Here is a 16,079-nt window from a genome sequence, read left to right on the forward strand (position 1 = left end):
GCACTCATTGGCGCCCCTTCAGCTGGTGGCACCCTAGACGACTGCCTAGTTCACCTATGCCTAGAAACGTTACTGCACAAATGCTAACTGATAACTAGAATGCTTTCACCAATCGTAGCACTGCTAAATAAAGATACAAATGCAAATTTTTATCAACATGATATAATGCAGCATAGTATAGCTATTCAGCATTTTGGCACTCCCGCTTCAGCTAAAGATATTGTGTAATTTTGTCTATTATGCATTACATTTATTTTCTTTAACTATCTATTGTTTGGCTACAGGCAGGCTGATGAGTTTCTGTATTAAATATTAAATTAATTGTGAGAAAATTATCCAAATAGTACATAATGATCCAATATCTAAACTGGAAGTCATGATATAGGAAGAACCACCCCCCAACCACACACAAACACTCTCTGGGAAAACAAAAATAATTTCCAATCTTTCACTCTCGTTATAGCATTTTTCCTTCATTAATTTTATAATTATAAAAAAAAGAACACAGAGCATCAGTCTCCAAGGAAATAGAAAATTCATATCTTTCTAACACACTACAGTGATTGTGATCCAAGCAGATCCATCAGTGTGTACGTGTGTTACATTATTGAGCTACAATTCCACACTTGTACATAACATTAATCCCCATCAGTTCAAATTATTTGTCATTCTGCTCATGTTTCATAAATATATTTTCACATTGTCAGCTATGGTTTGATTGAAAAAATTGCAATACTTAATTATATGCTATGTTTACATAAACAAATTAAACAAATTAAAATAAAATCAAATAAAAAAAAATCAAAGAAAACCACACAAAAAAACACTTTGGGGTATCATGGGATAGCAAAATGGGGCCAACCAAGGTTTTTTATTTATTTATTTATTTTTACTATAATTAATATAGTATATTTTTACAGAGCAGGTGATGAATAATGTTTTGCCCTGTACTGTTCTAGTCAGACCACATAAAGGAAATACTGAAGATGTAATTTCTTTACCTCAAGCATCACTAAATAATGACTGGTTTTAAAAACATTTATCTTTGGTAAAGGTAACAGTTCAAAGTTAAGTTTTAAACTGGAGGGACACTCTGACTGCAGGCTAAATATGTGCTTCATGTGGTGACATCTAAACGAGCTGGTTTTATTAGCTGGTTATTTATTTAATGAGTGAATCAGCCTGACTACATTAGACTAAACCAACCAAAGTCATTTTAAGAATCATATCAGGTAGAAATAGCTCCTTCAGGTAATAACTGCACATATTCCATTTTCACGGCATATCCAAAGTAATTTGCACATCTTCGGCTACAGTATGAACTGGGATAAGATAAAACTTTTACTCATGAATATGAATGAAATGTTAGGCCAAATGTTGGATTATTGCAGTCTATGCAAACATATACTGTACAACGCTTTGATCATTTGCATGTGACCAAAGCCTTTAATGCTTTTAAGATAGAGTTAACTGAAGCACAGCTGTGTTTTTAACTGAAGAAATATACTGAAATTAGCAATTAAAAACATTCTTACGAATGTCGCCGGCATTAAATCACTCCCACAGTGGAAGCTGATTGCGTCTTTTGGGTCATTTAAAATGAGAGAACTACATGTCTAAATAACCTCAACTCAACTTAATAGGCCTGTCAAACTCAAATTACCATCTCTAAGAAAAAAAAAAAATTGTGCAATCTATTCTTGTTTACAAACAAGCTTCAGTAAATTTCGTCTCATGCGTAATCAAACATATAATAATTATATACGCCATGATAGAATCTGAGCTCATATGTGACCGAGCTCCAGCTGGAGGCATTTGAAAGAAACCCAAAAAGTATTATAGAAAATTATAGATACACAACGGTCAGTGGCACTCTTGTGAATAAGAAGTTAATTTTATTCAATGTGCACTTGCAGTGTACTTCAAATCTTCTCAATTGGTGCTGTAAGAATGTGATTCCAAACTGGTGATAAAAACATCACAATAATTCACACGACTCCAGTCCATAAATTATTGTAAGTGAAAATAAGTGTTTGTAATAATTCCATCAATAATCTCTTGCTTCCAGGCTAAAATATGAGTCCTCTATCCATATTAATGCTTTCTCTAGTGAAAAAAAGTAAAAATCTGAATCACAAGACAATAGTTTAAAATTAAATATGATGTATTCGTTACTTGCAAACATGCAGCTTTTTTATTTACAAGACGTTAATAGATGGACTGGAGTCGTGTGGGGTAATTGTAAATTATTGTGGTGTTTTTATCAGCTGTTTGGACTCTCATTCTGACGGCACCCATTCACTGCAGAGGATCCACTGGTGAGTAATAAGATTCTCCAAATCTTTTCCAACGAAGAAACAAACTCATCTACAGATTACATATATTTTAGGAAATTTCCAAATTTGTGTGAACTATTCCTGAGTGTCCAAAAACATTACATTCAGTTCACACTTACTGCATATGATTTCTGTAATAAGTACTCTTTTTGCTTAAGTATACTCCTTATTCACAAGGGATAACACATGACATGTTGCCAGCTTGTTGTAACATGCTGATATAAAAATAGAGAAATGGATCTCTATTAAACAAGTGTCAGAGTAAGAACAGACAGCTGGAGAAGGACGGATGACTGAGGAGTGTCATTGAGATGCAATTTCTTTGAAAATAACTTACCAACAGATCCATTCAAGTTCAGATTGATTCTTAAAGCATTTTTTACAATTCTAATAAGCATCCTGACATAATGAATAATGATCACCTCCATTAATCATTGGAAAAGCCTCATTAGAAATAAATGAAATTTATTGTGAGCATCATTTGAATCCTATCATATTGATTAAAAGTCAACATGACACAACATGCTTTGGTTTGTTTGTTCATGTGAGTGAATCATAATGATTGAAGGAGGCAGGGACAATCACTCAGAGGACTGACCTTAACCACGTCTTCATCAGTGGACTGGCACTTCACAGCGTCTGACACGTCTGTAACCGTCCCGTCTGTGTCCACCGTCACCACCTTCACCGGCACCGCCACCGTCTTCCCGTTCAGCACTGCGGTGTTCAGGATCTCCGTTTCCTGCAAACACAGGCATAAGAAACATCTGAATGACTTCATTCATCACTCTTTGATAATTCAGTCCTTCTTTCCTTCATTTATGCCTTTTTCTTTTTAATGGTTGAATCAGTTATTCAGTTATTGATTGGTTCATTCCTTGGATCATTCCTGGTTTTGTTATTCTTTCCATATTACAGTTGGCCAATTGTTTTTTTTGTTTTTTTTTTCATTCCTCACAGACAATCAATCATACAAAAATAAATAAAGTTGTACATAATAAGCCTACCCCTTGTGCATGATTATCAATCAAATGAGCGGCACTTTTTCACTAGTAGTGATTAATACAAGGCACACATACATATACAAAGTATATATATATATATATATATAAACTGGTTTAGTCATTCATTCCTTCTATTTAATACTTTTTAATCCTTTATTTACTCATATTCACCCATTCTTTCTTTCCTTCCATTCATTTGTTTGTTCCTTCACTGACTTTTTTCTTCACTCTCTTTATTCGTTGGTTCAGTCCTACACTTCATTCATTCCCTTTCCCTTGTTCTTTATTATCCCTTATCCCGCATTCCATACTTTATCTGTTCTTTCCTACAATAATTTATTCTTCCTTTCCTCATTCCTTCTTTTCATTTTTCATTCACCCCTTCTTTCTTTCCATCCATATGACCTTCATTCATTGTTTCAGTCTTTCCCACGTTCCTCTATTCATTCATATTCATTTGCTCATTTATATATTCAGTTCAGTCAATCTTCCATATTTTTATCCTTCCTTAATTTTTTCATTTTGTTCATCTGTTCTTTCGGTTCTTCATTTCATTATTAATTTCCCCTCCATACTTTTCTGTTTCTTTTTTTCCATCCATCTGCCCAGCATTCATTGACTGGTTCAGTCCTATTATTCATGAAATCCTCTTCCCTCCTTGTTTCTTGATTTCATTCTATACTCTCTCCTTCTATCATTAATTCATTCTTTTACCTGTTCCTTCCTTGCATCATTCATTCTTCCCTCCTTTTTTCTTTTCTCTTTTCTTTTTTCATTATTTATTCTTTAATTTTCCATCCATCCAATATACATTATTTCAGTCTTTCAGTCAATATTTTCTTCTTCTCTCCTTTTTTTCATTTGAACTTGATTTCATTCCTCCTTCCTTCCTTCCTAATTTCCACAGTACATTTCCCAGTGAAGATGACATGAAGTGAGAGAGGGGCTGCAAAATTACTTTACAAAAGAAGCAGAAGAGAAGACGTCTAAGAGCAGAGGATAGAGGCGGTGGGTAGAGGGGTGCTGTTTGACAGTTTGGGCAGCGGGTTCATTAGAAGAGAAACAGCCTGAGTCCTTAACCTTTCAGCCACGGAGACACACTGTTTCAGACAACCACGTAATTGAGAACATTACAGTCGGCATGAGAAACTCAGCCCCCATTGTGCCATCCCTGAGAGACAGGCAGACGTGAGTAATGTAGTCAATTCACCTCATTAGCAGATCACTTTCAATTAACCAATCTGCTTGCCCTCAATGTCCAACAGCGGCAGCGCGGTTACTGCAATCAGACGGTATTCATTCACTGTAAGCGCTGTCTTTCCATACTCATTTCTTTCTCTTTAATTCACTCTTTTATAAGAGAGCGAGAGATGACATAACATAATCTCAATGAATGTGTAATGACAAACTCATCTTATCACCATCTCACCAACTCTCTGCCTTATTATTCCCGTTTCTGCAAGCAGCACTTTCTGGATCTCTATCCTGTCTCCGAGAGTTCTCTCTTTACGTATATGATGTGGAAAGGGAATAAAAGGAAATGAATTCATCCTGACAGCTATGCTTTTTTTCCATATAATATTTTTATTTTCTTTTATAAGCTGATCTGCTCTTTACAGGGCTTGATTCCTGTCATTTAATGCTATTACTGGAAGACTCTTTTTCGGTTTAATTCCTGGATCATGTCTGTGTGTATGCCGCTGAACAGAATTCGGTGTTTATGCTTTCATCCATTATCTCAAGTCGGTTTGAGCCAGTCTTTTACGCCAAACAGGGAGGTCACACTTCTCATGCATCCCTCTAAGAATGGGCTTATAAATGTTTGAGATGTTTTTGTGCGCTGAATAATTTAAAGACAGTGAAAGAGAGGAGTGAAATCTGTGAAGGCATTTTACTTGAGACAGAATTTGGCTCAAAGTAAATAAACTCTTGTATGTGGTCACAAATGGAAAACTCATGCAGTATCCCTTGGCTAAAAGAAAACTTTTTTTTTTTGCATTTTAAAATAAATAATTAATTAGTTTATTTATTAAACTAGACTATCTTTCATTATAGCATTTCAGCTAGGGGGAACCACTTCAAATGTTCTAATTGCATTTGTTTTGCAATATTTTTGAGGATATTTTTAAAAGGCTTGCCTTCATAGCTAAACGTAGACATATAAATGGGTTTTCTGGAGTAGGCTACTTGATTCTGATAAGACCAATTTCAAGTCTACTCCACGGTCTCGTGCTTTTTGCATAATATATTAAAATAAAAGAAATAATATTAAAATATAATAAAATATTAAAAACTAAATAAATAATATGCAAATGATATTTAATAAAATTTGTCATGCATAGAGATTAAGCAAGAAAACACATAATAATAATAATAATAATAATAATAATAATAATAATAATAAATATTTACAGTATTAAGCAGCAAATCAGCATATTACAGAAAATGTATTTACAAATTGTATTTTTAATTTCTTTTAAATATAATATATATATGGCTCATGTGACACTGAAACAACAAAACTGATGCTGATTTTTTAAAATATATATATTCAGAACTAAAACAGTTTTACTTTTTAAGTTTAAATTGTATAACACTGTTACAAATGTATTTTACAATATTACCATTTACTGTATTTTTTATCAAATAAATTCAGTATTAAGAATAACAGGCTTCTTTCAAAATATCATCATGTTCTTGGTGAATCCCTCCACACTGCATTTTACAACCCAAATCAAACTGGCCTTGTCATTAAAAAAATAAAAATTTGCAGCAAAAACTGTATATAGTTAAAACAGCATCTAGTGTGTTCATTTCAATTAAGCCCAAGATTTGAAGACTTTGAGGGAAATCCCTGACTCATACATCACTAAACGCTTCATCCGTAGTGCCTTTCTCCCTTCATGCTCTCTGTCCCGAATGCCCCCAAGCATCCGTCTGCCGTCCTGCTAAGATCATTGCACTTGATGGGCTAAATGGCTGCAGACCTTGAGAGCGAGCCAGAGCAAGTGTGCATGCCTGTGTGCGTGTGGATTGTTTGTCTGCGTGCTTGGGGTTAGGAGACTCACAGCAGGATAAATGTGAGCAGCAGGACATTAGCTGCTAGCAAGAACGAGATCACTGCATGCTGGTAATAAGCCACAGTGGGACATCAGTAGAGAGAGGAGAGGGCTGAGATGGCCACCGCAATTGGATACAGACACAGACACGGCCATTATCAAAGTTGTAGGGCTGGACTGTTTACGGGCCTGTCCCCTGATGGGTTTTAATGGGCGAGATAGAAAGCCTGCTGCAGGGCAAGCCCAGGAGCTAATGGAGGAATTTATGAAACAAGCTCACTCTCAAGGACATGACAGTCAAATGCTGAGTTCTGCCTCTTATGGCTACTTTTGTTCATTTTATGGACCTTGACTAGTCAAAGAGGCTTTTCTGGCCTACTGCCTAGACACCAGAAAGGTCAATGTCTATGACCTGACTACACTAGACTACACCACTTAAAGTATTTTGGCATACTTTTTATTTTGCAAACTATTTTGCAGACTAGTTTAACTCCTTCCTGGATGGTTCAAAAGTGCCTTTAATTTGAACATCAGTAGAAAAAATATGCCATAACAATTGGTAAGTTAATTAATTCATGCACATTAGCTTAAACTGCTTATTTTAGTGATTTGATTTAAAACTTAGATTGTCATCATTCCAAAATATTCAGTATCTCTGCTGTATAATAATAATAAAAAAACATATGTAGTTAATTAATACTTATTGCTTATAAACAAAGGTAAGTATTTATAAATGTATTTCATATTTCTAAATATGTGTAATACTGTGCTCACAAGTTTGGGGTGAGTAAGAATTGTTTATTATTATAATTTTTTTAAAGGGGCCATATGATGCTGCTAAAATTATTTTGTGTATTTGTTGTAATTAAATGTGTTTATGCAATTTAAAGTAATAAAATAATAATAAAAAAACATTATTTTCCGCATAATGTACATTTTTGTTTCTCCTCTATGCCTCGCCTTTCTGAAATGTGTCGTTTTTTTGTTGTTTTTTTTTACAAAGCTCATTGCTTTGAAAGCGAGGTATGCTCTGATTGGCCAGCTATCCATTGCGTTGTGATTGGCTGAATGCCTGAAGCGTGTAACGGTAATGTTATGCCGCTTATTATACTGTGATTAGTGTCCCACTCAGAACATTGGCCTTAAACAAAACTTGAAATCGCATCATATTACCCCTTTAATAAATTTATGCAAGGATGCATTGATCAAAAGTAAAACATTTACAAATAGTTCCTTAAAATTTCTATCTAAAGTACTTTTTTTTCTATTCATTACAGAATCCTGAAAAGTGTATCAATCTTAACATTTGAAAATTATTGTTTCCTTTAAGCACCATGCCATTTGCTGAATTAGTTATCTCCACTTAGGCCTATAGGTTTAATTATGGCCTATGACCTCTACAAGAAGTTCTTGAATTTTTTTTCATTCCATCAAAGACTCTTCTTTCTCTTCTTTGTTTTAATCTGCACAACTCACAATCTTTCACTCAATTCTCTTTGGAAAGCCCAATTCTGTCTTCATTCAGACAAATTTGTGATTAAAATTCTGCAGCACCATTAAACTTTAAACAGTAATATAAAACAGAATAACAGTGGAAATTGAGGATCCTTCCTAGTGAGCAGCATCAGTAGACACGCAGAGAAAGGTGAGAGTCAAAGCCACTGCATTATAAAGCCAAAGTACTGACATCCTCTGGAAACTTGCAAGCAACAAACAGCAGGGCCAGTTTCCACTAGATTGGGTAAGTTGCTTTGCGCAAACCTTACAATTAATTGACTAAAATGCTTTTGAACAGGCCGCATCTTGCTGCCAATATCTTGTAAAGATTTCCTCAATTGTGTCTCATTACCACAAATCTGCTCGCTCAATTACTTGAGGGACACCGGGAAGCACCAAATAAGTAAATATGCTAAAATCCATTTTCAAGGTCCCAGTAAAGTCTCAGAGCAAAACAAACCCAGCAGACTTTTAAGCCATGAACTGAAAACTTTGACTGTACAAAAGATCTAAGACCTATCAATAATACAACGGAGATTATAGAAATCTCAGAAAAATGGCTTTGACTTTGAATTCAAAATTTCGAGTTCCTTTCAGGCGTTTTAAATTGGGCCATGTGCAAATGTAAGATGAAAAAAGGGAAGAAAATTACATCTTTGGCACAGAGACGTGTCTTTCAGCCTCCAACCCACCAAAGCTATTCATTCAGTCCCAACTGTTCAGGTAAAAGCCATAAAATATACAATAAAATAAAGAGCATGCAGTAATCTCTGCTTTTGAGATGTACTAGTGTAATAGTCAAAGTGCTGGAATATTATAATTCTATGCCGAATTTGCCAGTCAAAGCCCCTAATGTCTAGTGCCTGATTCATCTGCTCTAGTGAAGTGGATGTTTACTGTATACTGTAGCTGGAAAACTTATTCAGAGATGGGAAATGCAATTTTAATTTATAAGTTGCAGACAAAACATCAGTCCCATATACATTTACCTTTCTTTGTCGCAGAATTGTGGCTAAACTAGTGTTGCATTATGTCAACATATTGTAAATCCTCCTCTATGTAAAGCTTATTTAGGAATAACAATGGACTGACAGCTAAGAAACTTGATTGAAATGCAATAAAACTTGCCTCAAATGGCTAACTTTATGGGAACTGTGCTCTTGTAGTCTACTCTTGTATGAATTATATAAGAGAAAATACATAATACAGTAAAAGCAGCGATATTGTTATATAATATTAAAATTTTAAATCAGTTTTTACTTGAACATTTTAAAATATAATCTATTTCTGTAATGCAAAGCTGAATTTTCAACATCATTCATACAGTTTTAATTTAGTTCTAATATGCTGAGTTGATGCTTAAGAAACATTTCTTATTACTATCAATGTTGAAGACACTTGTGTAGCTCAAAATTTTGGTGCATGCATCACATCACTTTTTTCAGGATTCTTTGATGAACAGAAAGTTTAAAAATTAAAAGAACAGCATTAAAAAATAAAATAAAATAAAACATTTGTAATGCTATATCTTAACTGTTCCCTTTCAGTCTGTCACATTCTACGTTATGTCAGAAAGAGACTGATGAATGGGATCTCACCCGAGGCTGCGGCGTTTGTTACAAAATGACCCAATAATACGTCGAGTACCTTGGTCTGTGGAATTTGCATCGTGAGCTCCCCCAAGCAGAGCGGGTATATAAGGAGCAGTGCGAGCAACTCACATTCAAGCTTTCCCATCTATGCGTTAAGATCGACACTCGATTATCTTAAAGGTACAGAGTCCCCTCTACCACACCGCGTTCTAGCTCCTCTTCTTGTGAGAGGGCTACTTCGGCTGGTGGCCTGGGTGATCTGAGGGTTACCGTGTGGGCTTCCCCGACGAGCCAGCCTCCTTGGGCCACACCCCCCTCACAAACACCACAGCCTGTTGAGTTCTGGATGAGTTCCTGGACCCTCTCAGGCTCCTGATATCTCATTCGGGGTTCAGGAGGAAGAGCTTATGTCGATCGCTGCATCACAAGGAAGCTTGAGTCCTCGGGAAACGAGGATTCAGCTGCGTTGCCTCCCTCGGGAGTGCCAGCATTGCCCGAGTCCGAGCCCGAGCTGACAGCCGTGCTTTCCCGGGCAGCTGAGAGCATCACACTCTACTGGAATCCTCCTCCCTGCCCAGAGTGCTCAAGACTGGATGATTGGTTCCTGGGGGCTGCTCATGCTGATCGCCAGCACCCCCTGCTGGTTCCTTTTTTTCTGGAAGTGCACCAGGAAGTGATTAGTTCATGGAGGGCAACCATTAACTGCCCGAAACCGTTCAGGCCGCTTCTGCCCTGCACACCTTGGCCACCCTTCAAGTGTACCAGGCCAAGCTGTTCAAAGAGCTGCACGAGGGCAGTGCTGACCCAGGGGATTTGCAGGAGGCGCGCACTGCTACTGACCTCGCTCTCCGGGCGACGAAGGTTACTGTGCGCTCCTTGGGTCAGGTGATGTCAACTTTTTTGGTCCAGGAGTGCCACCTATGGCTGACCCTGGCAGTCTGAGGCCATCCTGCCCTGGCAGCCTGCTGCTGCCCTCTGCCGCCCACACAGCCACCTCAGCCTTTTCATCGCTGAAGGCACCCCCCTGGTCTCTGCCACTCCCGCTCGGCCACAGCAGCAGCCTTCACTCTGGCCGCAGTGAGGAGACGGCCGCAGAAGGGCGGCGCAGCCCATCTCTACCCCTAAACCTGCTAAGCATCAGGCCAAGTGGCATTCCTGAAATGGGTGACCCTGAACTGGGGACTGCAGCTAATCAGGAGATGGTAGCAGGACCACTACTTCCCCATGGAGGAGGGCCGGGGGAAAACCCCTTGTTCACGAAGAGCTGTTTCCTCTACCTCTGGGTCCCAAGAGGCCACAAACAACAGTTGGTGACATGCTTCCTCACCGCTCTCATTCTCCTCTCCCCTTACAAGTTTCCATGCAAAGCCAGCTCGATAACGCATTGCCTTCTAATGCCCTCTTTGCTACTTGGAGTCAGACAAGTGCACTCCGCCCCCGCTAAGGGACACTACGCCTCCCATGCTGGGGCTGTCTGCTCCACCTCACTGCCCCACTGTGGGTACACCTGTAGTTCCATTGATCCCGCTGGATCGGGTTCTGGGAGCCTGGCTAGAGCTTCCCAGGCCATCCCCCTGGCTAATCTGAACAATCAGATTAGCCAGGGGGGCTATGTGTTTAAGTTCGCCCGGCGTCCCCCAGGTTTCAGGGTGTTTGCGTGACAATGGTGGGCAAAGATGCTCCTGTCATGCGCACAGAGGTCGCAACCCTGCTGGCAAAGGGAGTGATAAAAAAGCCGGTCCCTCCAGCCGACATGAAGTCCAGCTTTTACAGCCCTTACTTCATAGTATCCAAGAAAACAGGTGGGTTACGGCCAATCCTGGACTTGTGTGCCTTGAACCGAGCTCTTCACAGACTCCTTTTCAAGATGCTAATGCCCAAGTGTCTCCTTCCACCCTCAAAGTCTATGTGGCTGCCATTTAGGCTCACCATGACCCTGTTGAAGGTAAGTCTCTTGGGAAACACGATCTGATCATCAGGTTTCTGAGAGGAGCAAGGAGGCTCAATCCGCACCTTGCTCTCAGTAGAGCTAAAGTTTCTATCTTTGATAACTTGATAGTTTCGTTGAAGAGGGTCGGGGACCTGCAGGCATTTTCAGTTGATGAATCATGCCTGGAATTCGGGCGGGCTAACTCTAATGTTATCTTGAGACCCCGGCCTGGGTACGTGCCCAAAGTTCCAACCAGTCCTTTTAGGGATCAGGTGGTGATCTTGCAAACACTGCCCCTGGAGGAGGCAGACCCAGCCCTGGCGCTGCTCTGTCCTGTATGTGAGTTCCACACTTATGTAGACAGAACTCAGTGCCTTAGAACCTCAGACCAGCTCTTTGTCTGTTACGGAGGCCAGCAGAAAGGAAAGGCTGTCTCCAAGCAGAGGTTGTCCAGGCTTATCAGGCTCAAGACCCGCCATGCCCCCCAGGGGTGAGAACTCACTAAACTAGGAGTGTAGCTTCCTCCTGGGCGCTGGCGCTCACTAACAGACATCTGTAGAGCTGCGGGCTGGGCGACACCTAACACATTTGCAAGATTTTATAATCTCTGTGTAGAACCTGTTTCCTCCCGGGTACTTGCCCCTTCGGGCCAGTAAGGACCTGCTCGGTGTCAATCTGCTTGCTGCACCATTCCACTCCACGGACTGGATGTGTTCGCTATCCCTCTCAGGTGAGTTCCTCAGTTGAGAACCCTGAAGGTGAATTGGCTCTCAGGCGAGATCCCATTCGTCAGTCTCTTTCTGACGTAACGTTTCCGTTCCCTCCTTTAGGGAATGAGGGTTACATACATAACCTAGATGTTTCTTTGGATTAATTTAATGCTTAAAAAAACAATCTTTTGAATGGTACTGTATATCATAATACTAATATTTTTTAATGTTTTGATGTTTGTTCAGTTCACTGTATTAAATTAGCTAATACGTCAGTTTAAATTCATAAAAATTTCACACATTTATACATTTTACAATAATTTTCATTGTGGACAATCCAGTGAAGTTTATCAAGTCATCTTAAGATGAAATGAAATATTAAACAAACAAACAATACATTTTTTTAAAAGCAATGCTGTATATAGTAAGTTTATAGTTTTAAACTGATCTAAACTAGTAGTTCTGAGGCCTGTGATGTTCAGAAATAACGAAGAGATCTGAGTCAGAGCTTGCAGTCTCAAATTGACCCACTGCCTGAATGTCACTGTGTTGACTTCCTCTAAACAGTGTCTGCATTTGCTAGTCCGGTTTCCCTGCCAACTGAATGTGTTGAAATTCAGGAGAGCATTGTCAACGTCTCCCTGTCCTCCTTCCTTTCTCCATCGGAGAATAAGTAAGATTTATGGTGTCAGCCCCTGTAATCTGACCAGCATGAAAAACAGATGCTATATCTTTTCATCTCTCTTTGCTAGCCTCTATTTGACCATCCTTACTTAATTCCTGGCCACTTTATGGTTATCTTTGCTCCGTTATGACATATAAATCCTACTCTATAATGAAATACGAGGGCATGAAATGTAACATAATTACAGAAATGCGGTGTATTAAAAAGCGATCTAACGTGACGATCTTAATTCACCCCAAAGCAGAGGGATTACTCGTACTGCAGCACAGAATTAGCTCCATCTCACTGTCATGTTTCTTTGTTCGAAGGAATAATTGAATTATTGGGGCCAGTTTTTGTGGTGTGCTCCTTTCATGCTCTGCAGTGTTCTCAGAGCATTGTTGCATGCAGTTCTTTTTATAGCTACCCTCTTCATAACTGGCTTTGATTCACAGTCTATGTTGTATGTGCTCAGGAACATGGAAAGGAAAACATCCTTATTGTTTCTTCAGTGTTAGCCTGGAGCTACACGTAAACATTCCCACATAATTCACTTGTCCAAAGCATCCATGTTAAGTTTGTTGATTTGAGATGAATGCTGGAGAATCTGTATGTGTTAGAGGGGGTTGGGAAGGCTTATTTTATAATAAGCCTTTTTATCAAATACTACAGCTAGAAGCACCATGCTCATTTAGATGTGAGCCATGGATTTTGTGAGTCATGGATCTGAACAAATTTAGTGAAATGTAGCATTGCATCACTTGCTCACCAATGGATCCTCTGCAGTGAATGGGTGCCGTCAGAATGAGAGTCAAAAATGCCATCCCCTGGTGTCCTCACACATCAAAATCAAGTGAATTTTTTTTTTTTTTTTTTTTGACTGTTTTAGTTTGTAAATAGTGTTTGATTTGTGCATATTTCTATCCTGATTCAGACAATATTTTTTCTTTATTATTATATAGATTTATTTTATTTATTTTTTCTAGGAAAAGCTATTTTTTGGACAGAGGACTTGTATTTCAGCCAGAAACAATGGCTGGAAGTTAAACATGTCTTTCTGATAAAATCAGCTTTTTGATTCACAAGACATTTATTAATGGACTATAGTCTTTTGGATTATTGTGATGTTTTCATCAGCTGTTTGGACTCTCATTCTGACAGCATTTTTGGTGTCATATTTGTGTAAACCATTCTAAGTTGGTTTATCATTTCTATCTTTTTTTTTTAATCTAGTAAAATATAAATGTAAAAAGTCACAAGTCCCCTTAAAGTTTTATCATGAAGAGCATGGCCGAGGTGGCATGCTGAACCTTACTGACTTCTTCATTTGAGAGCAATACAAAAAAGAGGCTGGAGAGTCATTAAGTGTACCCAAAAAAATAAAAAAACAGCCGTAAATGCCCTTCTACCTGAGACACTGTGCTAACAAGCAGATTGAGAGAGCCAGTGACATGTCCCCTCATCTGGTCTGCTTTTCTCCCAGCGGGAGGGAGATCCCGAGAACCAGTGAACAAGCTGAGCATTGGTGACATTCTCCTCTCGCTCACTGGATTTGTTTTTAATTGGGTCCTTCTGGTTAAGTAAAAAAGATGGGGGAAAAATATCTGATATCACAGTGTAATAGAGATATAGAAAGAGGTTAGGCTGGTAAATTAACCGATTCGTAAGACATAATGCAGAAGAATTTGTTTCTCACAAATAAATCTGATCTTATTAATGTTTCCCTACTAACACTTTTGACAAGACAAATTTCCTGTACCTCATGATTCAGCATTCAAATTCATATAAATTTAAACTAGTAGGTCCATTTCACCTCAAAACATAAAAAAGAAAAAAGAAAAATAAACTTTTGCACAATCCTAATCAAGTTCTAATTTTAGGATCAAATATGATAATGCTTTTATGATTTTTTTTTACAGTAATATTTATATATTATTTAAAGCAGCATAAATGTCAACTCAAAATATGTATATTATTTTCCTAAAAATAGGCTTACTTTATGCAAAATGTTACTCATTATTTATTGATTTATAATGAATAATAAATTAAATTTGAATTATGCCATAATTTATAGTATCATTTACTATTTTATCAAAAAAGAATACATATGACATTTATATTCTTATATATTTTAATGCCTTACACTCATAGCAATCATTAAAAGCACTAATATATCCACAAAAATCAAGAAACAATGTTATTGTTTCCATAGAATGTAGCTGCAAAATAACTTTCACTTTGACTATATTTTTTTATTATTAAACTCAGAATTAAACATGTTAAAAGTTTTGTGACAAAATTAAAACTCAAAAAGTGTTCTGATAATCCCTTTCTGACACACATAAACTCACGCATAAAGAGATGCAAAAACTACCTCATCCTATTATAGGGGTTCACCTCTATACACTGATAGACTCCAGCAGTGTGTGTGTATGTGTGTGAAAGAAATCAATGAGTAGAAAGAGCCACTGAATGTGTGCATGTACAGGCACATGTGAGTATGTGCTTGTGTAACCGTGTGCAAGTATTACAACATGAAGTCACTGAAAGTCAGCCAGAATTTGTTCTTTAACGAAGACATGTCTCATTGTCTCACTTCAATTTTACATCCTCCTCATCTCAAATCACTTCCATCATGTATTCTCACCATTTGCAATTATACAGATTACCGTACAAGTAATTTTGCATTTGATAGGCTTTGTTGGACATTTAATGAATAAAGAAGACTGAAACTACCTATGTTCCTGTTGTTTTTTTTTGTTTTTTTTTTTGAGTCTGCATATCAAGCTCAAATTGGGTCTCATATGGACGTAATCCTGGGAAAAAAGCAACTTCAAATTCGTCAGAATCATCATTATTCCTTGAGGCTGATTTCTGCATTTTGGAGTGAGGTTTTTATTTATGTACCTGAGCTCAGGGAAAGGTGCTAATAGTGTGGGCATGTGCAGGAAGGACAGAAATGTACATGTGACCAATATATTTACACTTTACAGCATCTTTACACAGTTTACATAGTTACTTTTTCAGACTACTTATGGGATTCTTCAACTTTTGACACATTTGAAACTTTATTAAAATACACATTTCATACTTTCACAAGATTAGTCAATTTTTCTACAAATAATGTCAAAAAATGTGTTCAGATACAACACAGAAGATGCTGTTAGACTATTCACAAGTTAAATTTGTGAACATTTACATGACAAGATTAAAATCTGTTTAAATATCATACATATACATATATACATACAATATATATATATGTGCAGAGAGAAAGAGAGACAGGC

At 37.7% G+C, this 16,079-nt stretch overlaps 1 protein-coding gene across 1 annotated transcript in view; it reads right to left on the reverse strand.

The window, feature by feature from the left end:
* LOC128018116 (transmembrane protein 132C-like) overlaps positions 1-16,079 on the reverse strand; it is a 193,961-nt gene that overhangs the window by 29,056 nt on the left and 148,826 nt on the right. The window contains exon 6 of the mRNA XM_052603486.1: positions 2,935-3,078. Within this exon, the coding sequence (XP_052459446.1) occupies positions 2,935-3,078 (144 nt within the window). The remainder of the gene's footprint in view (positions 1-2,934; positions 3,079-16,079) is intronic.

This window comes from Carassius gibelio, chromosome A8, assembly GCF_023724105.1.
Source record: "Carassius gibelio isolate Cgi1373 ecotype wild population from Czech Republic chromosome A8, carGib1.2-hapl.c, whole genome shotgun sequence".
NCBI lineage: Eukaryota > Metazoa > Chordata > Actinopteri > Cypriniformes > Cyprinidae > Carassius > Carassius gibelio.